The 22,514-nt window shown below is 51.1% G+C and overlaps 1 protein-coding gene across 3 annotated transcripts in view; it reads right to left on the reverse strand.

The window, feature by feature from the left end:
* Positions 1-1,774: 1,774 nt before the first annotated feature.
* The window catches only part of SLC29A3 (solute carrier family 29 member 3), a 43,526-nt gene continuing 22,786 nt past the window's right edge, over positions 1,775-22,514 (reverse strand). The window contains exons 3-7 of one of the 3 annotated variants that reach the window (XR_005016732.1): positions 19,772-19,854; positions 12,602-12,828; positions 8,524-8,686; positions 3,163-4,180; positions 1,775-2,192 (exon numbers count right to left, since the gene is read on the reverse strand). Coding sequence is in view for 1 of the 3 variants with exons in the window: in XM_036827749.1 (XP_036683644.1) it covers positions 3,529-4,180; positions 8,524-8,686; positions 12,602-12,828; positions 19,772-19,854 (1,125 nt within the window). In the remaining 2 variants the exon portion in view is untranslated. Of the gene's footprint in view, positions 2,193-2,764; positions 4,181-8,523; positions 8,687-12,601; positions 12,829-19,771; positions 19,855-22,514 lie in introns of those variants that run through there. The other 2 variants (XR_005016731.1, XM_036827749.1) reach the window with 2 other exon arrangements.

Here is a 22,514-nt window from a genome sequence, read left to right on the forward strand (position 1 = left end):
CCTAGAGCCTGTGCTCCAGAACAAGAGAGGCCACTGCAATATGAAGCCCGCGCACCGCAACGAAGAGTAGCCCCCGCTCGCCACAACTAGAGAAAGACTGCGTGCAGCAACGAAGACCCAACGCAGCCAAAAATAAATAAATAAATAAAATAAATTTATAAAAAAGAAAAAAAGAGGTTGTGGTACATATATACAATGGAATACTACTCAACCATAAAAAAGCACAAAATAATGCCATTTGTAGCAACGTGGGTACAACTAGAGATTATCACACTAAGTGAAGTAAGTCAGAAAGAGAAAGACAAATACCATATGATACCACTTATATGTGGAATCTAAAGTATGACACAAATGAACCTATCTATGAAACAGAAACAGAACCATGGACCTTGAGAATAGACTGGTGGTTGCCAAGGGGAAGCAGTTGTGGGAGGGATGGAGTGGGAGGTTGGGGTGAGCAGATGTAAGCTTTTATATCTAGAATGGATAAACAACAAGGTCCTACTGTCTAGCACAGAGAACTATATTCAATATTCTATGATAAACCATAATAGAAAAGAATATAAAAAATGAATATATATATGTATAACTGAATCACTTTCCTATACAGCAGTAATTAACACATTGTAAATCAACTATAATTCAATTAAAAAAAAAAAGATGAGCATGGGCTTTAAATTTAACCTCCAGTAGAATAAAATCTTTCACCTGACTTTTGGCTTTCTCTCTTCTATTTGAAGTTCTGTAGTAAAGCATGCCATGGTCTCAGAAGCCAGGACCCTGCAGTAACCCCCCTCTCACATCATGTCCAAGCTGATTAGAGGGTCCCAAATGTTCTCAGGAGCACTGGGCTGAAGACAGCAGAATGAATGGTCTTTGCTAATAATACCCACACCAGGTTCAAGCCTCCTCATGTCCCCATGCATGTAGGAACCCACTAGTTAAAGAGTCAATTGGCTGCCTCTAGCTTTCTTTGTTGAATGAAAGGAGGAAAATGAAGATGTGTATGGTATGGAAATACACAAGGGCATGCACTAAAAACTGCCACTTGGGATTAAATCAGAGTACTACTAGACAAAGGCAACTTCTCAGGGATTCTCCTCCACCTCTCTCACTGAAAAATCCCCTTCTCTTTAGCAAGTTTTGTTCACGCCCCAAAACATGTGAGCTAGTTCCACAAGCCTCCTGGGGTCACATGACCAGAGCAGACAAGCCCCATGAGCTGCTATTACAATACATGGGGGACAAGGGTGCCTGAACTCCACTGTCTGCCCCTCTACTTGGAGATGTATTTTTATTTACCTTCCTCCCTGAGAAGGAATGATCCTTTGCAAAATGCCCACTAAAGTGAGCAACAAAGAAAAGTGGGCAAAAGCCTGGATAACCCTCCCACCAGCCAAGCAGCCAGCCCCTCTTCCGGCAGCGGCCGCAGCAGCACAGCTGGCGCTGACTGAGCCCGTCATCTCCTCAGCTCCCCACGACACTGCATCATCACGCTGGCCACCCTCTTCCCCATTCACTCCACGCTAATTCCAAATCAACTCACTAACAGGGGAAAGCTACCCCCCTTCAACACAGCATGGGAGACCCCCACCCCTCCTCCTCTGTTAGCTCCAGGGTGGTCCCCACCTCTGAGCTCAGACTGCTGTTTTACCTTAAAACAGACATGCTGCCCATTTATAAGATACCTGAGATTGAGATGAGTCACCTCACCTCCCAGACAGATGCCCCAAATGATCAACAGCATTGAAGTCAGTGAAAAAAAACCAAGGGGGAGATTTCAACTTCCTGCCAACGGGAGGGGAGAATTTATTTTTAAAATTAAAAAAATTTTTTTTTCAAGTATCAAGTTTCAGAAAACCTTTCAAGGGTGTCCTCTTCAATTCCCTCGCCAAAGAGAGGGAGTGTGTACCAGCCGAGTCGGTGGGGAAGATAAGCTGCTGCCACTGGGTGGATTACTGACTGCTTCCCGGTTTAATCAGCTGTCCACAGGACATCTCGGATCCGGTGCGCTTCAGAGCAGGAGCCGGTTGATTCACAGCTCTCAGGGTTGCCACTTCTCGGGGCAAGCTCTGTGCTTCCTGCACAGCTCTTGAGAAAGAACTCCTGGTCTGATCTAGTTCCTTCCTCTCTCGGATTCCCATGTCAGCCTGCTCCCCCAAGGAACAGCCTTGCGGGAGGCTTCAAGGAACCTGAAAAAATATAAATTACTACTCATGTCAGGTAATCACAAGTGTGTGCGGGCCTCAGAACCTGAGGGTTGCCTTTTGAAACAACAGCTTCAAAATATACGACTACCCAGAAAAAACCAGGACAAAGCAACACCTAATTCTGTTGACCAAAGCTTCAGAGCTCAGCTGATGTTCATAATAAACCAACCTAGGAAGGTGAAGGGGCTAGTGGCCCCCTCTGGACACCCTCTGCCCCTCCAGTCCAGCCTCCATCTTCCGCCTGCTCCTTGGCTGTGACTCAGTCCACAGGGGCGCGGAGGAGATGGACGGGAGGAGGGAACATGCCTCGTGTGGGTCACAGCAGGCTAGACGTGTCCCTCCCTTCAGGCCTGGGGTAGAACAGCCTTATTATTGGGTTGGCCAACGTCTTACGGAGAAACCCAAAAGCACTTTTTGGCCAGCCCAATACTTCTGGGATATAATGCATAACCCCTTAGGGTTCCTACACCCACTCTTCAAATATCCTTAAATTACTCAATTTGAGTACGCTGTTTCCTGCCAAGACCCTAAAACAGCCACCAATAAGGCTTTCATTAAATACCCAGGTATTTATTAGGCCCTTGAACCAATGGCCTTGACATATTGTAAACATGGACATTAAACCCTGCCCTGACCCAGGCCATAGACCACTGTAAGCATCCCTGTTTGGAATCCAGACCTGACATGCTTGGTCCTGGGTACAGCATGGAGGCCCTCTGGAGCCCATGTCCAGGGAAGGAAGGGCTCCTGGAAGGCCTGTCTTCCCAGGGTCCCCAGTCTGGCTGGTGGAAAGTGGCGGTCTGCACAGGCTTGGGTCTTAGGCCTGAGGACTGGCCATCCCAGGGGGACCTCCTCTGGGTAGGGAGGGCTAAGGAGTCTCGCATCTTGCCATCAGCTGGAAGGAACAAGGCTGGGAGAAGGCAAAGGGCCTGTAGACGGTCTTGGCACTCACCCTGTAACAACTCAAGAGCCGAACACTGGCAACACTTTCCCCAAGAGGGAATAACAACAGGCAGAATGTACCCATCGGCAAGGAGCTTTCTGTGTAACTTTTAACTGTGTCTTATTCAGGTGTCTTTGGTCCTCAAAACATCTCAGGACATCTGTCAAAGTATCTGGAATGTCTGCCTGGTCCCGGGGACAGCACTGGTCCCAGCTCCCTGGCAGCAACGAGGCCCGGGTGTGCTCTGTGCTCTGCGCTCTGCAGAGCCCAACTCCAGCCCTTCCTGCTCGCCGCCTGGGCCCTCCTGGCACTTCCTGCCCATCTCGCTGAGGCTCCCAGGCATCGCACAGCACCGAGGTCTAGCCGTCGCCCCTCCTAGATGAGGTGCACGAGCAGGGCAGAGCACGCTGAGCCGAGCACCAGGCCCAAGCACATGTAAAAGGACATCACCACCCCAGTGGCCTCGGCCAGCTCCCTGGGCACGATCTTGGGCCCATAGATGAGAGCCAGGGTGCTGAGGTAGCCGTTGCTGAGCCCCAGCAGAGAGGTGAAGAGCACCGGGTACACGTCAGACTGGAAGACCACTGCCTGCAGGTGGACGCGAGGCTGGTAGTTGCAGAACACAAAGAGGGGGACGAGACAGGTCCGGAGGAGCACGAGCCCGGGGAGCGCCTTGCTTCTGGGCCCTGGAACCTGGATCCAGGCTGTGATCTGCCGGCCGCACAGGTCGGCAAAGTTGTACAGGAGGAAGGTGGTGAGGGGCACAAAGAACTTGGTGCTCCACGGCGAGCCCGAGCCCTTGCTGAGGGACTCGATGTTGCTGGAGATGGCGGGGAAGACGAGGCTGGTGATGAAGAGGAGGTAGATGACGCAGAAGCCCAGGCCGGCAGTCTTCTTCAAGATGGGGCGGAGGGGTGGTGTCTGGGAGTCGCTGGATCCAGGGGCCACCAAAGGGGGATTGGGGGAGTCCTGGGGCAGCTGCTCTTCACCAGAAAACACAGCCGGCCAGACAGGCCTCATATAGTACCTGCAGGAGAGAGGCTGGCGGTAAGAGGGGCTGGAAAGCAGGGTCACTTGGGATTTTCAGATTTTCAGGGGGTCTTTAGGTCCAGCATGTAAAGCCTAAGCCCCAGGATGCCCTCAGATGACACGTGTGCTGCGGGGCGGCCAGAGGGAGGCCTGCACAGTCCCCAGCCTTCCTGTCCCAGAGCTGCCTGTAAGGCTGGACTCCAGTCCATTGTTCTGTGGTGCTGGCCGTGCCATGAGCAGGCAGAGAGGAAACCAGCACTGACCACTGCACGGTGAGCCTGGGATCCAGTCTTCACTCACTGATTTTTGTTTGGTTTTGGGGGTGGGGAGAGGTGGAGCTAAAGTAGCATTTATTCTTCAAATATAAAAGTAATTTAAAATCTTGAATTATAAAAGTAACACATGGGCTTCCCTGGTGGCGCAGTGGTTGAGAATCTGCCTGCTAATGCAGGGGACACGAGTTCGAGCCCTGGTCTGGGAAGATCCCACATGCCGCGGAGCAGCTGGGTCCGTGAGCCACAATTACTGAGCCTGCGTGTCTGGAGCCTGTGCTCCGCAACAAGAGAGGCCGCGATAGTGAGAGGCCCGCGCACAGCGATGAAGAGTGGCTCCCACTTGCCACAACTAGAGAAAGCCCTCGCACAGAAACGAAGACCCAACATAGCCATAAATTAAAAATAAATAAATAAATAAATAAATAAAATTAAAAAAAAAAAAAAAGTAACACATGCTTGATGCAATAAACCCAAATAATACCTAAGAGGAATGATACAGTAGAACAAGAACTCTCACCTCCCACCTCTGGTCTCACTCCTTAGAGGTATAGATCATTAAAAGTCTGGTGTATATTGTTCCCTGCATGTGCAAACACCACACACACACGGCTATGTTTCTTAAGCAAAAGTGGGATCAAACTATACCTATTGTAAAACTTTTTGCAACCGTATAACTAACATAATATAAATACATTATATAACTGCCTAAATACATGCATAACTATTATACATAAATGTATACACACAATTGCCTAAAGAAGAGTTATCTTGTGGCCATCCTTTCACACAGGGACAGATGGCTCTGTCTCTGTTGCTGCAGAGTATTTCACTGTATGGATAGACAATTTAACTGCTCCCCTAACGCTGGACATTTAGGTTAGCTCTAGTTTTTCTCTACTACAAATAATGGTGCAATGAATGTCCCTATACATAAATCCTTGCACATATATACTAGTATTTCAGTAGAGCAGATTTCTAGAAGAAGAACTGCTGGATCACAAGGTTTGTACCTTTAAAATTTTGATAGATATTGATATACTGCTCTCCAGATAGGTAGAACCAATTTATCTCTGCTTTGTACCACCTACCTACCCTAACTAAAGTAACCTAACCCTTCAATCTCCATGAGAGCACCTGTTTCTCTAAAAAAAACTGACCACAATTTATAATCATTGTGTTGGTTTACTGGTTTATCATCTGTCTCCTTCAATAGAAGACAGCTCTCTGGGGCAAAGACACATTTGGCTGTTCGCAGCTAAATCTCTGGGCACAGAATAACCCTTCAAAACATAATTGTTCAAAGAACTGATAAGCCTATAAAAGTATCTTTTCCCCCATATACTCAACACTGAATATGATCAATTTTTTCAATTTCTGCTACTCTGACCAGAGTAGAAAAGGCTTGGGTCTCTTTGCATTGCTGTGTGACCTTTCCTGAGTCACTCAACCTCTCTGGGCCTTGGGTGCCTAAAAACCAGGAGACATGGGCTGACTGTATTAATATATCTCAAACAGAAGAACTGGTGTGGGGCCGGGGAGAACAGTAGGTTGGTGATAGCTGGGTTCTGGTTTCAGCACTACTTCTGCCTCCCCACTGTGACCTTAGGCCAGGTACTTCCCTCTCGGGGCCTCAGTTTCCTCCTCTGTAAAATGGAGGGGTTCTGTAGTTGTAGCTTCTGAGATCCCTGCCAGCCTTCCCATCCTAAGAGCCTACATACTGTCCATAAGCGAGTCAGTGGGAGGACTCCTCCCCAGAATCACTTTTCCATGTAATGCTGAGCTGAGCACTTCAGCCTTGAACCTTGCCTTGTTTCCCAATCACTATTTAGAGAAAGGACTATTCTTACTTCTGCTTCTACTCAGCAATAAGTCCTTGCCTTAGTCTGCTCTGAGGAAGCTGCCCACCAAGTTCTTCTGGTCAAAGCTCTTCTTCGTAAGTTCTTCCAAATCTAACTGCCCCATCTCACCCTACCGCAGTCAGCAGCTTCCACCACTGCGTGAGGCTCAGTTCCTCCTGAGTGGGATGGGGCAGCCTAGCCCAGCCCTCCTGGGTGCAGCACCTGTGGGCTCCCTTTTAAGTAAGATTTAGTTTGAGCAGCCCTGGGAGCACAGCTCTAAAGCTCCATCCTAAGACGGGTTTCTGTAAACCCAGAAGTCTTGACCAAAGTGTTAATATGCAAAGAAATAGAAACTTCCATGGGCTGGCATAGCCCTGGGTTGTTCTTTTGTCTCACGTGCTCAGCTGGAAAGGATTTTGGCTTGCTTAAGTGAGACTGAAAACTAGGGTGACCACCTGCCCTGGTTTTCCCTAGACTATCCTGGTTTTAGCACTGAAAGCTCCCGGTCCTGGGAACCCCTGGGACTTCAGTCCCAGGGAAACAAGGAAGGTTGGCCACCCCGGTGTAAACAGCCCACGCGAGGCTCCCTGAAACAGGACACAGGGAAACAGCAGGAGTGGTGGGAACCTCCTGCCTTCTGTTCACTGACTCAAAATAATTTAATCAGCAGCAACAAGGTGTCAGGCAGTATATGAGGGGCTGGAAGGACAGCGAGCCAGTCAGACCCCAGGAATCACAGGGACATCATCGTGGAGCACAACTGGGTAATTTCTGACAACAGCCCCGAAGGGGCAGGAGGGGGTGGGCAGACTCAGGTCTGTAGCCACCTGGGGTACCTGGTGTCATCACTCAGTCCCCTTTTATCCTCCTGAGGCCACGGAGGCCAGCTGAAGTTACAACAATCCTCTAACTGGGGAGAGCAATCTGCCCCGGCAGATTCAGGGTTCTGGTGAAGGCAGGGGGCTCTGGGGAGTAACGAGGCGGCTCTCACAGGGACAGGAGGAGTCAGTGGTGAGGAAGGGCCTCGCAGTCACAAGCCAGGGATGCAGCAGGATGCAGTGGAAGTGGTGCAGCCGGGAAACGGCTCCAGGTTCCAAGCCCCGCCTATGACTCACCAGGTAAGAAACCTGGGCATGTCTGTTAACTCTCCAAAGCCTCAGTTTCCTCATCGGTCAAATGGGAAAATACAGTAAAAACTGCACAAGGTTGTCATATATCCTAAGTGAAAAAAATGGACTGCTTAGCTCAGTGCCCCCCACACCAAATAGGTTCCCGTGGATCCGGCAGAGCCAGGACCCGCGCTCTCCCCCAGCTCTGCGGCTCGCACGCTGTGGGACCACAGGCCAAGCACCTGGCCTTCCCTGTCTCCGTCTAGTCACCTGTATAATGGGGAATATAATTCCTGCCATTCCTATATCAAATACGACAATGGCTATGAAAATGCATTGAAAAGAATAAAAAGCAAGAAAAAGTCATGGGTTGTTCTTTAAAGAGCAGCAGGAAGCAAAAAAGAAAAAGGAGGAAGGAGAGAGAAAGCGAGAGAGAAAGCGAGAGAGACTAAGGCAAGGAAAGAGGTCCTGCAGGGTCGAGAGAGGCCCCAAGAGACAAGGGTTAGAAACAGAGGTTTGGAGTTGGGCTCGAATGCTGGTTTTGCTGCCCACGGGCTGTGGGACTCAGGCAAGTAATTCAGCCTCTCTGAGCCTGGTTTTCTCATGTGTGAATGGGAATAATTCCGATAAGTCACAGTGCTGCACCCCATGAGAAGTACGTGTGCGAGCTTTAAAGGAGAAGCCCCATGAGGCCGGGCTGAGCACACAGCAGGAGCAGGGGAGGTGCTCACCCCAAGGAGCTACTTTTCATCATTATCCTTCCTCAGGTCCCACTTCCGCCGCCTGCCCTCTCTGATGGAAAACATGCAGACTCCAGCTGCTTAGGGGCTTAGCTGCTTGGGGCTGCTACGCAAAGCCAACTTCTCACGTCCAACGGCACAGCCAATTTACTGAGCAACGACTATGAGCCAGGCACAGCTCGTGGCATGGGATACAGCAAAGAACAAAACCCACACCATTTCTGCCCTCAGGGGAGGTCACACTCCAGCGGGGAGACAGGCAGTAAACCAGGAAATGAACATGGGCTCTAGCTAGAGGACAGAAGAACTCAAGTAGACAGGATAAAGGTATAAGCATACATAAAAGAAGGATGCCGCAGAGAGCTAGCGCGGGCCTCACCTGGCATAGTCCAGCTGCAGCAGCAGCAGGTAGAGCCCGATGCAGAGCGCCAGGAAGACGTCCGCCGTCAGGAAGAAGGCCAGGGTGCTGTCCGTCACGTCACTGGCCCCCGCCAGGTCTACCAGCAAGGCCACGGCACTGAGGGTGCCCCCCATGGCTCCTCCTGCGGAGAGCGTGGGACACCCCGCAGATGGTCAGGGCGGGCCCATCCTCCCTGCCTCTCAGGCCCGCCCGCGCTCTGCTCCAGCTTCACGCTGTCCCTGCTGAGAAGAATGCTGCTGTTCTCACAGTATGGCGAGGCCTTGGCAGACCCGGAGGGTCCTGCAGCCGTGAGCTTTCTGACTCTAGGAGGGTACCCCTAGCCCAGCTCTTCTCCAAGGGGCATGGAAGAGGCTGCTGCCTGAGGAGGCAAATGGCCTCCAAGGTTTCACCCGCATCCTGGTTTCACCTTCGACACTCGACCCTCCATCTCTCTTTATTGCCCTTCTGATGGGGTCAGAAACTTTAGATTCAGGGGTGGGACATCTCAGAGAGCTCCCCTCCCTGCCCCGGGGCCCAACCGCCCACCAACCACACTGGGAAAGAGGCTCCAGCCTGCGGGCAACATGACTTCTTGGGACCAGAGTTTGCTCATCTGTAAAATGGGGACAATGACACCTGCCTTGCAGAGCAAGGACTGAAGGAGATGATGTTTAGAAAGAGCCCAGCACACAGCAGGCTTTCTACAAATGTCAGTCCCCTTCTTCACCACAATCACACAGTCACTTCTGGGAAGCAGGGCATGTGTCTTGCTTCTCTGTTGAACCCTCACAACCGTGGGTGGTCAACTGGTGCTGGCCACGAGTCACAGCTTATACATGGTCACGTGTGAGCAGATCATTACTCCTCTCAGCCTGTTTATTTGCCTGGAAGATGGCACTCATACTTGTCCTGTCCCTCCCACGAGACCACAGTGGGATAGAAATGGAAACAGTGAATGGAAAAAACAATGAATACATGGACGCATCCAATAGGATCAACACAGTAAGTGCCTGTGAATACAGGATTGCCTGGCTGCACGGATGGATTTGCCTGCATTAGAGGATCAGGGAACTGAGTCTCAAGGAGGCAAGAGGGCCACTGACTGCAAACAGCCAACTGGTCCGTGTGGGCTCGAGCCGCTTTGTCATTACTTGGCAGGTCTGACCAGGCACCACTTCACTGCCCATTGTTGCACAGAGCAGAGGTGGGAGAGGGACAGTCGGGCCCTCGTCCACCACGATGCCCATCCTCACTGCCTCACCCACTCTCTGCCTGACACCTCTATGGCTCTGCCGGAAACAGTCCACGGCCCTTTTTCTCTCCAACCTTCTCAATATGAGTTCTATTAGCCTGGGTGGGGCCAGAGGTTGGGATTTGAGAGGAGGGAAAGAAATGAAAGTTAGCATAGTGATGTTTTAATTCTAGCACAGACTCTAGAATCAAAACATCTGAGTCCAATCCTGGCTCTACCACTTCTACGTGTGTGGCCTTCAGCAAGTCACTTAACTTCTCTGTGCCTCCGTTTCCTTATCTGTAAAATGGGGATGTTAAAACCCACCTCTTAGGGCTGTTACGAAGATTAAGAGGATCATTACATGTAAAGCAGGACAGTGTCTGGTACTGAGAAGTGCCATATAAATCTTCTCAGATTCCCAATTAGGTGTTTGGTTATTTCTGTCCTTCCTACATCAAAACAGCAACAACAGGGTAAACTCTTTGCCAAGAGGGTGCCAACTTCTGAGAAGCTGTAATCCCCACCTGGGTGATTTGTAAGAACTGGAGTTAAACTCCGTAAGACATTCCCTAGCTGCCCTGAGGAAGAGATCTTAACATCACTGCCTATTGATTTTCCTCTCTCTCTTCCCAACGTGTAGAGATTTTATAATATTATCATCAACAACAAACCAGGCCTCCGGGAGCTCATCCTTCATGACTCCCTACTTTTATCTCATCAGTTATGGAAATACATGCAAACGAGGGACTTAAAAAAACACCAGTACAAAACAAATGAATTGTTCCTCAGATGCCAACACACACAGAATTCACAGATGGGCTCCTCTGGACGAAAAACAACGGGGGCTGGTGAGTGGCACTGAGGCCTCTGGAAGATTGCGACACCTCGAATCTTCCAGGGTGATGGGTGCCCACTGGGAGTTGCAAACAGTGGTGACAACGGTTAGGGCCCAGGGTAATTAATACTGAAGTATGAGTACTAGATTTCTCCACTTTTTCAAAAATGGACTTTCTTAAAAATGCACGGGAGAGTCGTCTCCTTCTCTGGAAGGTTCGCAGGTGGCCAGATGAACCTGAAGGGCGCCTTGCCAACATATCGGTGTGCTTGGTCACTGGCTCCTGGAGAGATAGCCAGCAAGGTTGTTATATTGAAAAATACATCCTCTAGCAGGATGGAGGGAGATGAGGGGACAAGAGACCAGGATGACAGAAGGGATTAAATCCAGTGTTCAGTGGCCACTTCCCTCAGCCTAGGCATGCCCCTTCTTGAAGGACTGCTAGGGGCATATTCATTGTACTCAGGAAACTTAGCGATGGGTCCACTTTTATTTTACTTTACGCCCAAGGGTTTCTCTGAGGATACAGCCAGAAGCCTAATCTTATATCAAAAATGGCAAACAGATTTGAGCTCACATATGAACTCTGATCTGTTGACAGTAAGTGTCAACCAGTGCTATGTTGAGAAGGATTTAGACGCTTAGGAGGAAAGATACAGATCGATTAGTGATGTCTGGCACTGGTGTGGGAACGGGGAGGAGATATACACTTGTCCAGGTATTTGTCATCCCTGTCACATACTACTTGGCATTATCAATTAATGTGCACAGAGCAGATTCTTCGCAAAATGCTTCTCAAGTGGGCAAATGCTTACTGCACCCCTTCACACAACATGGACATGCAGAGACACTGAACAGAGCAGCTGAGCTCCCAGTCTTGCTTTAAGGGATGGTGGTCTCCTGGGAAAGCACAGATTCCTCCTGACCCAGCTCCTTTTTATCTTGTTGAGACATTTGGGTGAGAGAACAGAACTGCTAAACTCTAGGCAACAGGCTTAGGTTAGGATCAAAATTTTAGTTAAAGGGGTCGGCCCAAGTCATGTCAGCAGCCCCGTAAAATGCCAAAGTTCAGGGTAACAGAGGAGTTTATTACTAGGCTATCAGCTCCTGGGAGGCTGAGTCTTGTTCATCTTTGAATCCCTGGCACATAGTAGGTCTTCTACAAAATTACAGAGGAAGAAAATACAGATAGAGGGGAGAAAAGATGGAGAAAAGAAGGGGGAAAAGGTAAGGGAAAGGAAAAATAACGAGTAGGAAAGGGGACAGGAGAAGGGAAAGGAGGAGAGGAGGGAGGGAAAGAGAGGAACGCTGGTTCAGGGAACGCACTTGGTAGGCAGACTGTATTTTCCAAAAGGAGCTGCAACTATGTCTCCCTTCCCATTACAGTATGATTTTCATACTCACCCACTGAGATATGTGGGTCTGTGTTTTCTTCCCTTGAATCCAGGTAGGCTTATGGCTATAGTGGAAGTGCCCCTAAATGTCTTTCAAGGCTAAGTCATAAAAGGAAATAATGCTTCTGCCTGGGCCTCTTGGGATGCTTGTTCTTGCAACCCAGAGGCCATGCTACGGGGAAGTCCAAGCAGCCGTGGTGAGGTCCACATGGAGAGACACCCTGGCCCCAGCCCCAGCCCCAGCTGAGCTTCCAGCTAACAGCCAGCACCACCACACCAGCTGGGTGAGCACACCATCTCAAAAGTGGATCCTCCAGCTCCAGGCGAGCTATCCTGGCTGATGCCACGTGGAGCAGAGGAGGAAAGCTGTCCCTGAGAACTTCTACCCAAACTGCAGATCCATGGGCCAAAGAAATGATTCTTACTGTTCTAAGCCACTAAGAAGTTTTCGGGTGCTTCGTTACACAATAATAGATCATGGAAACACAACACTCATTTCTTTTTCTGGAAGGGCTACCACATGCTCACCTCTGGCTCCTTCACATAACCCCCAAGTAGACTGACCTGCTCAGCTGTCTGGACCCCAGCTCTCACCTGATATCAGCGCCTGGGAATTCCTCATGGGGAAGGAACCAGTCATGCCGAAGACGCTGCTATTGAAAATGGTGGAGGTGCCGCTGAGGATCGCCATGCAGACGATGGTGACGGCGAAGAAGCTGCGGGTCCAGGAGGAGGTGTCCACCTTCACCAGCACGGTCATCACCACGAAGATGGCCAGCATGACAGTCAGCGAGGCCAGCACGCGGACATGAATCGGAACCCTAAGGCGAGGATACCAGAAGCGGTTAGAGACCCCCTCGGGCCTCCCATGCCAGGCTGGGGTTGGTGAACATTCTTAAGGGAAGCAGGTGTGCTCAGTGGCTGGGACCGTGCACTCTGCAGTCAGGAGGACTGGGTCTGAATCCTGCCTTCCTGGCTCACAGTCCTGTGTGGACTTGGATTAGGGACTCTATCATTCTGGTTTCAGCTTCTGCATCTGTACAAAAGAAAGGAGAATCAATCTACCTGAAGGTGTGGTTGTGAGGATCTCTGGGGTATAGAGTGTATAGAGCCAGGCAGCAGTACCCGGCTCAGGGCAAATGCTCTCAGATGCTGCTTCTTTGCATCTTGCTGTGAGGTTCAAGGACAGGAGATGAGGGCTCTTGAGGCAAGGCCCCCGTTCCTCCTGCCACAGGGATGAGCTCCCGCTGGCTTTGTCTAGTGTTTAAACAGAACAACCACCCACTGGGATTCCTTCCCCCAAAACTTAGCAGTGGCAGGGAGAGAAGGGAGAAGAGAAGAAAATCATCACCAGCCCTGTCGTCATCAAAGCAAACACTGAGATAGTACTTCATTTGTGCTAGGTACTCTTCTAAGTGGTTTCTAAATGCTCACTTGTTGAATTCTCACACCAGCTCCACAAAATAGGTATTCTTACCTACCCCACATATACAGATAAGGAAACCGAGGTCACAGAGGCTAAGCAACTTGCCCAAGGTCAGTCAGCTGCTCCCACATGTGCTCTCAGAACGACACTCTACTGCCTCCCTGGGAACGAAGGGAACATGGGTGGCCCAGAACAGGTGGCCAGGGCAGAAGGAGGCTCCTGTGATGGTCTCAGTTGTCATGGGCAGCAGCTGACGCCAAGCTACAGCCAGCTCCCCCCATCCAACCCCACTCCTGCATGTAAGCCTTACACCTCTCCCAGCCTCCAACCTGCCCAGACACCGTCCTGCAGGGAGACGCAGGGAAGCCTAGCTCTCTGTGAAACTGCATTTTTATTCCAGGGAGAGAGAACATCATCTAAAGAGGCTGTTTAAATCATCAGATTAGACTAAGCTTTAAACCAGATTGGATGTTTAGTTAATTTTCCTGCTAACCAGCGGGTGGCGGCTGGGAGAAAATCCAGATTAGTTATACACAAATTTCTTTTGGATAAAAAAAGAAAGACGTGAAAGGTAGAAAAAAATATATACATACATAAAGAGTTGTGAAATGATGAGCATGAAAAGCAAGAAAGGATTTTTTCAAGGTGTTTTTGTGGCCCCAGGCTAATTTGAGTTTCCTTCCTATCCTTGGCTGAAGGGAGAGCAGGTGCTGCCTGGGCTGTGTCAGGGGCAGAAGGAAGCCCGAGGAAGTGAAGGGATAGTTCAAGGTTGTGGTGTGAGGAGCTGGGATGAGGACCCAGGTCTGCTGAGCCCCACCCCATGGCTGTCTTGCTAAGGCACGTCCTCTCTGGTGTGTTCATTCCACAAATACACTGGCCAACTACTGTGTGTCCAGCACTGGGCTGGATGCCCGGGACACAGGACAGATGAGGGACCGGCATTTTGTTCCAGTGTGCAAAGTGCTCCATCAGCAGGGCCATAGGGCATCCTGGGTACATCTGAGGGGCACGAAACCCACTCTGGGCATCTCATAGGTTTTCTGGAGGCGATACCTAAGCTGGAGTGTAAGGTATGTCTGGATGTGAGTGCACATATCTTGTGAGAGAGAGCGTAGCACACTCAGGGAATTAAAATGGACTCTGGCTGCAGGTGACACTGAGAGCAGAGGATACCAGACAGACGTGGAGCCCCACCCTGGAGGGCCTAGTCCAACTGATAAGTGCCAAGACTTGATCCTCAGAGTGGGGCGTGGAGTGGGCATACAGGCTTTGTCTGCCAGCATCCCTCCCACCAAGAGCACTCCTTCCATGCCAAGTTGTCCTGCGGAGGTGGACAGTCATACTGTCCACACCAACCCATCCACAAATGAGGGCACACGACCTGGTCTGGGGTGATCAGAGTGTCCCACCCATACCTCTGGCCACTGGATTGGGTTAGGGGTTAGCATGAGCCCTAGGCAGGGCCAGTCAGTCATCGCTGGGACTCAAAGGTAGAGAGAAGCTGGGTCTCTGCCAGGACTGTGTCGGGGGCTGCTGGTCCCTATCTGGCCAGCTGCATGGGGAGAGGTCACATTTGAGATGAAGCCAAGTAGGCACACACAGAACCCAGGGCCGGCGGACGAGAAGGACGTTTGTACTCCCCTAGATCCAGCAATGGAGGCAGCCCTGACTTTAATTTTCTAGGGAAAGAATGAGGAAATCCTTTTTGTGTCTCTTTCCTTTGTTACCAAGAGTGCCAACCAACACGTAGAGGCACATCAGGGTTTCCAGCTGGGGAGCGACACAGTCAGAGACTCCACCTCTGAGCAATGGGTGCCCTGCCCTCCTGCCCTCCCCTCTTACCAGGAAGCAGGCTGCAAGTGACAGGTGATTGATTAACACCTCCCAAGAACAGCCTTCAGCCAATGATGGGGAAGTGGGTGGATAAACACCCCAGCTCCCACCCCTTCAGGTGTGTGTTCCACACTGGCTGCCAGAGTTCTGAGCAGCTGAAGCTCGATCACCTTCTATGGGAGCTGGCTTGATAAGGCTTCCTTTACTGGCTGCCATCCCTTCCCAGTCTCCCCCCTTCTCCTACTGTGGCCACCCAAATAAACTACCTGCACTTGAATCCTTGTTCCAGGGTCTGTTTCTGAGAAACTCCACATCAAGACACATCTCCCCAGGGTCTGCAGGGGACTTGGCCTGGGCAGGAGCTGGTGGGCAGTCAGGTGAGCACCTGGACCCCAGGGGCCCCTGAGTATCTATTTTAAATGCACACCAGGTGCCCTGAAGGCTGGTGGTCAGGCCTTACTCTGATGCTCAGGGTGACGCTACATACTCAACCCTGTCACACCGTCCCCCCACAACTCTCTCCCAGGAGCTGGAGCTTCCCCACCCACCCCAAAGATAAGAGCCACAGGGGCACAGAGCCTGAGTCCAGAGACAGAAACCCTGCCAACTCTGCCACCAATTCACTGTGTGGCCCCAGGCAAATATTCAACCTTTCTGGGCCTCAGTTTCCTTGAAAAAGAAGAGGTGGGACAAGAAAAAGCTCAGGTTTCTTCCAGTTTATGCTTCTAAATCTGAAAAAATTCAAGTGGAGAGAAAGGCTAGGGACTAATGTCCCAAAGTTTTAGCAGTTCCTTGGGGCAAGAAGAAGGCAAAGGACAGACTAGGAGACATGAGAAGCAGCACAGGGACAGGGCCCCATCTCGTTCGCACCCCCAGGGCTGGCATAGGGCCTGGCAGGCACCTGGTAAACACCTGCTGGATGCACAAATTGATAACTAAGGGGTCCCAGCAGTGCACGCTGGGCCGCAAGCTCCCCTTCACGCTCTGCTTTTTGACCCCCTCAGCATGACAGGGAGACAGCTGGAAACAGCAGCAGCAATCCCAGCCAGCCTTGGGAATGGCCTCTGTCTCCAACCACCTCCTCCCAGATGCAGCGCAGGAAAGGTCCACCCCAGGAGTGCTGCTGGCATCCCAGAAGCTCTCTGTGCCTGTCAAAACAAGGTAAGTAGTTGCTAGAACAGGAAAGTTGCTTTGGAGAGAGCTGGGGGGACTTCTTACCCAGGCACCCCCAGGGCAGGGAGAGGAGGGCAGAGTGTGAGAGGAGGAGGTAAACACCAAATGCATTATAAAAGCAACGCAGCTGCCAACTCTGCCTCTGCTCCCCTGTCACACCCTCACCTGCACAGGTCTCCTCCTCGCCAGCTAACTGCCAGCTGCAGAACCCATTCTCAGCTGGAGCTTCCCTGCAGGGGCTCCAAGCACTCAGGGATCTTGCCTGGGGCTATTGTCGATGCTTGTAAAGCTTTATAAAATGTGCCCCGTGCAAGTCCACCCCACATGCACTAACGGGGGCACGCTGCCTTACTCTCTGCTCCTTCCACCTGGACAGCGGCCCAGGGGGTGGTAACACTGTTGGGATTTTAGGGAAAGTCTAGACAAGTGCTGCCCTAGGCTTGGTGGCTCTGCTCTGGCACAGGGGACGTCTGAAGTGACAGCTCCAGTCCTGGGACCCTGGGGCAGGTCATACTGACATGAGATTCTTGCAGAGGGCTGCCAGATGTACCCAGGCTGCCAGCTTCCCTCCCTTGCTCACGAGGGCTCAGGACCCCAGGGGACTGATTTCTCCATAAGTCTCCAAAATGTAAATCCTCCTCATAAGTATTTATGATGCTACAGATTTAACATAATAAAACACTTGGCGATTATGGATGAGCCAGTTAGAGAAAGCCAGGGTTCTCCAGGAGGGGAGAAAAGGGGACATTTCAATCTCGCACATTAAATAAAAACCAACTTAGCTCCAAACCATCTTCCCACTGTCCAGAAACAGACAGAGGCTGGGAGCATTTTCCACATGGCCCTCACCCCTCTCCTGGAGCCGGGAAAGGGCACAGGCAGGCCCTGGGGTGGGCAGGACCCTTCTGGAGGATGCCCTGTAACACTGAGCCCTCAGAGCCAGCTCCCAGCCATCCTCGGGAGGGCAGTGCCCACTGCAGACAGACCCAGACCTTCTTCACCACCTCCTTCCCTCCAGTAGCCTGAAGCCAGGGCAGAAATGGGCTCTCAACTTATAAGGTCTGAGATGCGGCTCTGGCTGCAGGGAGGGGTCCCGCGAAGCTGGAGAACTAGGAGGCAGGTGGCCCAGAGGTTCCAAGCACGGATGTGGGGGAAGAAGGGTCCCAGTTCCAATCCTGGCTCCAACCTCTTAATGGCCACATGACCTTGGGCAGGTCACCTCTGTCAGCCTGTTTTCCCATCTGTAAAACAGGGGGATAAATTTGCTGCCCTTGGCCATTGCAGATTAAAGGAGAGAATGCCTCCAAGGGCTATGAATGCTCGGAATGCTAACTACTACGATCAGAGATTATTCGCCCAGGGCCCTGAGGCTGGGCCTTCCCTGCCGCTGCTGCTATCCCCGATCCCAGCTGGCTTCCGGCCTGCTGGACCTCACGACCACAGAGGGGGCAGTGCCAGGTAAGACGCCAGCTCAGGCCAGCCCTTCCTGGCACTGTGGTCCTGCGCACATCTCCTGACCTCCACTTTGGACAGAGGATCATGAGAGGGGCCTGGAAAGGAGAGAGGGCGGTGAGAGGCCGAGGGACTGCCCACCGCCATGGCTCTGTCACCTCTTCCTTGTCGTCCTCTTCTTGCATGCCCTTCCTTTCCTCATGCCTTCTCTTCTGAGTCACTGCCAGGGACCCAGCTCTGCCCTGCTCATAACACCATTCCCTGCCTCCTTCTGGGCGGGATCTCTGGAGGCTGCGTTCCTCCTGCCAGGACACTGACCGTAGCCCCGTGTGCCAGGGACAGGCATGAGCAGGCAGGTTAGGGGCCAGCTGGCTTTCGGCCCCCAGGCCATCTCAGACCATTCTCCCTCTTGCTCGTTCAGCCTTCACTTTGGTTTTAAGAGGCGTGCAAAATTCTTTGACATTCCTTCCATTGAAAGGTGGGGTCCCTGGTCCCTTAAAACTGAGTGGGCAGAAGGGACAGTATGTGACTGCAGAGACTAGGTTACCAAAACCATGCAGCTTCTGCCTTGCTCTCTTGGAGCGCCTGCTCTTCAGCCACAACATGAAAAGTCCTGCTACCTGAGGCCAACCTGCGAGAGACCGAGGGGAGGGACAGAGACAGAGAGAGAGGTGCCCCGTGGAGGCCCCAGCTGTCTACAGCCGCATGAGAGAGGGCCAACCAGAGCTGCCGGCTGAGCCTGCTGACTCCCAGAACCATGAGAGATAGTGGTAGTGTTTTCAGCCACCATGCTCTGGGATCATTTTTCTGCAACAACAGATCACTGGAATAACCCCACAACATAATATGTTCGGAAAGACTGGTCTATTCAGGCTTAGCACACCTGAGGCACATGCGCTGCCCTCTCTCCTCCTGGACTCAGAACAGACATCAATAATCAATCACAGCACGCTCTCTGAGGTCAGACCTGCCGTAGAATCCTGTTTAAGCAGAGATCCAGGTAGTCACTACAAACTGAGCAGAGTTGGGTAAAACAGGTTTGCCACCAGCGACCTAAGGTTTCAGTAGGCCGTGCCCAAGAGATGCCCAAGTTTCTGAATCACAACGTAGCTACCTTTATCAGCTAATGATAGCTTAGGGGAAATGCAGGCAAAGTAGCTCAGGCTGTTACCCTGTAAACCTAAATGGAGAACGGATGGCACCAGTCACCCAGTGGGGTGAAAGGGCCACGGGCTATCTCCTAAATCATTCCTTCTTCCACAGTTCATCCCACCCTTCACAAATGCTGTGTCAGAAGTCGCCCACTGACCACGCCCATGGTCGACTGGGCTGCTGTTACCAGCTTGGCACTGAGCTGCTGGGTGGTCGACTCATGAGCTGCTGTTACCAGCTTGGCACTGAGCATTGGGTGACCCATTCCCATACAGTGAGAGCCAGGGTGGTGGGGTGCCAGCCTCTTAACTTCCGGCTCTGATTTTTTTTTTTTTTTTTGGCCACTCCACGCGGCATGTGGGATCTTAGTTCCCTGACAGACCGGGAATCGAATCCGTGCCCCCTGCGTTGGGGGAAGTCCCCAGGCTCTTAACTTTCGATTGCTCCGGGCCCCACCCACCATCCGTGGTGTCCCTGCGGCCCAGGCAGCTGTTGACAGTCAGCTCTGACCCCATGTGGCAGCGTGTGGCTCCCTGACCGGGCATTCCATAGGCAGGGCCCCAGGTAACCGATCTGACTCAGTCTTCATGGAGGAGTCTGAACTGCCTGCTTCCTACTTTAGTGGACGCATTTAAGCCGGCAGAAGAGAAGCAACTGTGGACCAAAGGGGAGTGGATGAGGCTGGAGGTGAAGGTCAGGGGCCTGGGAGAGGGAGGAAAGCGGCCTACCTGTTGACAAGCAGGAAATTCACCAGGAGGCACAGCACGGAGGGTACAGTGGAGGCAACGGCCAGGTAGCTCTCAAAGTAGTTCTGCAATCACAGAAGTGAGGAGTCCGCTGAGGTCACTCAGGATGGAGGGGAGGGGCCCCATCTGAGAGCACGCACAGGGCCCCTCTTGGTGGGTCTTCTCCCCACTGTCTTTAGACACCTACGAGTGATGGGTAAGTCCACGCCGAGATGGCATGGTCTTGCCCCATCTCTAACCTAAGACCACTCACTCGGTCACACAACAGACACCAGCAACAAGCTGTGCTAAGTGCTGGGGACATAAGGAAGGGTAGGACTTTGTCCCTGCACTAATGCTCTGCAGCCCATGCTCCCACCCATCCTACCTGTTCCACCCACGTCTGAGGCAACGGAGACAGGACTTGACGTAAGTTTACAAAGAAAAATTTTATCCTATCAGTCGTCTTAGCCCATTGTCAAATTTTGGAGATATCCAGATGGGTTTTGTTACGACTCATCCACATTCTCACATTCTTGCAACCAAGTGAGGCCTCTTAGAAACACATGGGGCCCTGATCCTTGCAGAGAAACTCTGTTCTGACTCTGGATTTGCTCCTTCAATAGAGCTGCTACCCAAGGTCAAAGCCACTTGGGGAAGTGGCTCTTAGTCTGGCCAAGATGAGGAAAAAGGGCATTTTCCTGGAAGTAGCTCGACAGTATTATAGACAAAGAGTGCATGAGACCACATAAAAGACGAAGAATCCTGATTATAATGTGCTGCAACTTTCAGCTGAAGAAACTGAGTGGCAACTGTATGCATTTTTCAAAGCTCAGGGAATTGTCCACTCACTAGGGGAGATTTTACTGAGTGTACCTCATCCCTCAATATACGTGTCGAACAAAAAGCCAAAACACTGGAAAGGCTGACACATCTTGGCTTTGGTCCTTTTATGTCAAACCGTGAACCCCAGGTCAGTAATGACAATAGGTTCTAAGCCGTGAAAACAGCTTCCATGTATTAAGCATACCGTGTGCAAGTACAAGGGCTTTATACGAATGATATTCTTTACCCTAAAAAATAAAAAAGCTGTGAGTACTCTGGAAAGTTTACAAAATTGAACTTAACTGGGGAACTATTTTGAGTACAAATGTGCCAAGTACCAAGAACAATGTGTGCAAAAATCTTGACAATGTGCAAAGAGCTCAGGCAATTGTAGGGATCTCTGCAGAGTTTAAGACATGCTTCTTCCCTGTTAAGAACAGGGTGTCCCATTGAGAGTGTAAGATAGAGTGTGAGGTTTTTTAATGTCTCAAAACACCATAGGAAGAGCTGTCAGAATTCTGTGGGGGGTTGTTGTCAAATCAGTGGTAGGAGCAGTGAGTTCTAAGGGAGCTCTGGGTAGGGGAGTAGGACGAGGGGGCTGAGTCCTGGAGAGAATGGGAATGAACATGGGTTTGGGGAAAAGATCCCAGAGGAGGCGCGATTTGCGTCAGACCTTAAAAGGGAGGGTAAGATCTTTCCTTTCTGGGAGAGTCTGATTGCCATGTGGAGGCCAAGAAAGAAAGATGTCATAATGGGTCACTTCTAGTCTGAAGCACAGACCGTTTCCACAGTCTGTTTTTAAGGCTGCAGAGTGCTTTGTGGTCTCTGAAATCCACACCATGAATATAAGATTGTGATGGCCTTGCAATTAAAATGATAATCACAGCTACTGTGGTCCATCAACCATGAGCCTTAGAAATAGCCTTCCTCCTTTGAGGAGCCACCTCATTGTCCTGCCCTGATGGGTTCAGTGGAGCCTGGACTGGTCTGAGGCACTCAGTCAATTACGCCTTGACATAGTGGCTGGGCATAGGTGAGGCCAGGCAGGCGTTGGGCGGTTGGAAGCAATGGAAAAGGGCCCCAAGGAAAAGACAGCTGCAGGTGGGGGCCAGGACTGCCCCAAATCTGAGTTCCTCATGACAGCCTTCCTTCAGTGGCTGTTCATTTTGTGGCAAATCTATAAACGGCCATCACGTGGGATGCAGAAGCTCTGTCTTTGTTTTTTCAAGCAGGCTCAGGTTCCTTGAACATTTTAGGAATGGGGATTTTCTAGGTAATTGAATGTTCTGGTTTGTTGATATTTAAGCAGAAGAAGTTCCTTTTAATGTTGGAAAAGCTTTTTAAATATTGACAACTGGGTAAGGCTAGGACTCCCTTTCTGTTGATTGAGCCCATTTCTCTGCTTTACAAAGGGCACGTGGTGGGAGGCAGGGTGGGGCGTGGGGGCAGGGGAAGAATGGACTTGACCCTGGGTCATCTTTCTACTGGTTCAGATCCGGGAGCTGTGGCTGGTGACACAGGTGGACTCAGCACATCCCACAGAGCTTTTTTTTTTAAACTTAATTCCTGATATAAACATGTGGTGGTTTTTACTTATTTGCTGCTTTTGCTTATAAGCAGAGTTCTAGCAAAATGAGGTGTGGTGGGCAGGCTCTTAGGGTGTCCCCCATGATCCCAGCCTCCTGTGTTCATGCCCTTGTATCATCCCCTCTGCTGAGTGTGGCTGGGACTTGCCTGGACTTGCTTCTAACTAACAGAACACGGCAAAGGTGACAGGTATACACTACTACGTGGACGTGATTATGTTACATGAGATGGTGGTACCCATCTTGCTGGACTCTTTTTTTCCTCCCTTGATGGCTTGGAGAAGGCAGGGGGCCAGGCTAAGGAAACCCATGTGGCAAGGACTGCAGGTGACCCC

This window comes from Balaenoptera musculus, chromosome 16, assembly GCF_009873245.2.
Source record: "Balaenoptera musculus isolate JJ_BM4_2016_0621 chromosome 16, mBalMus1.pri.v3, whole genome shotgun sequence".
Taxonomy (NCBI): domain Eukaryota; kingdom Metazoa; phylum Chordata; class Mammalia; order Artiodactyla; family Balaenopteridae; genus Balaenoptera; species Balaenoptera musculus.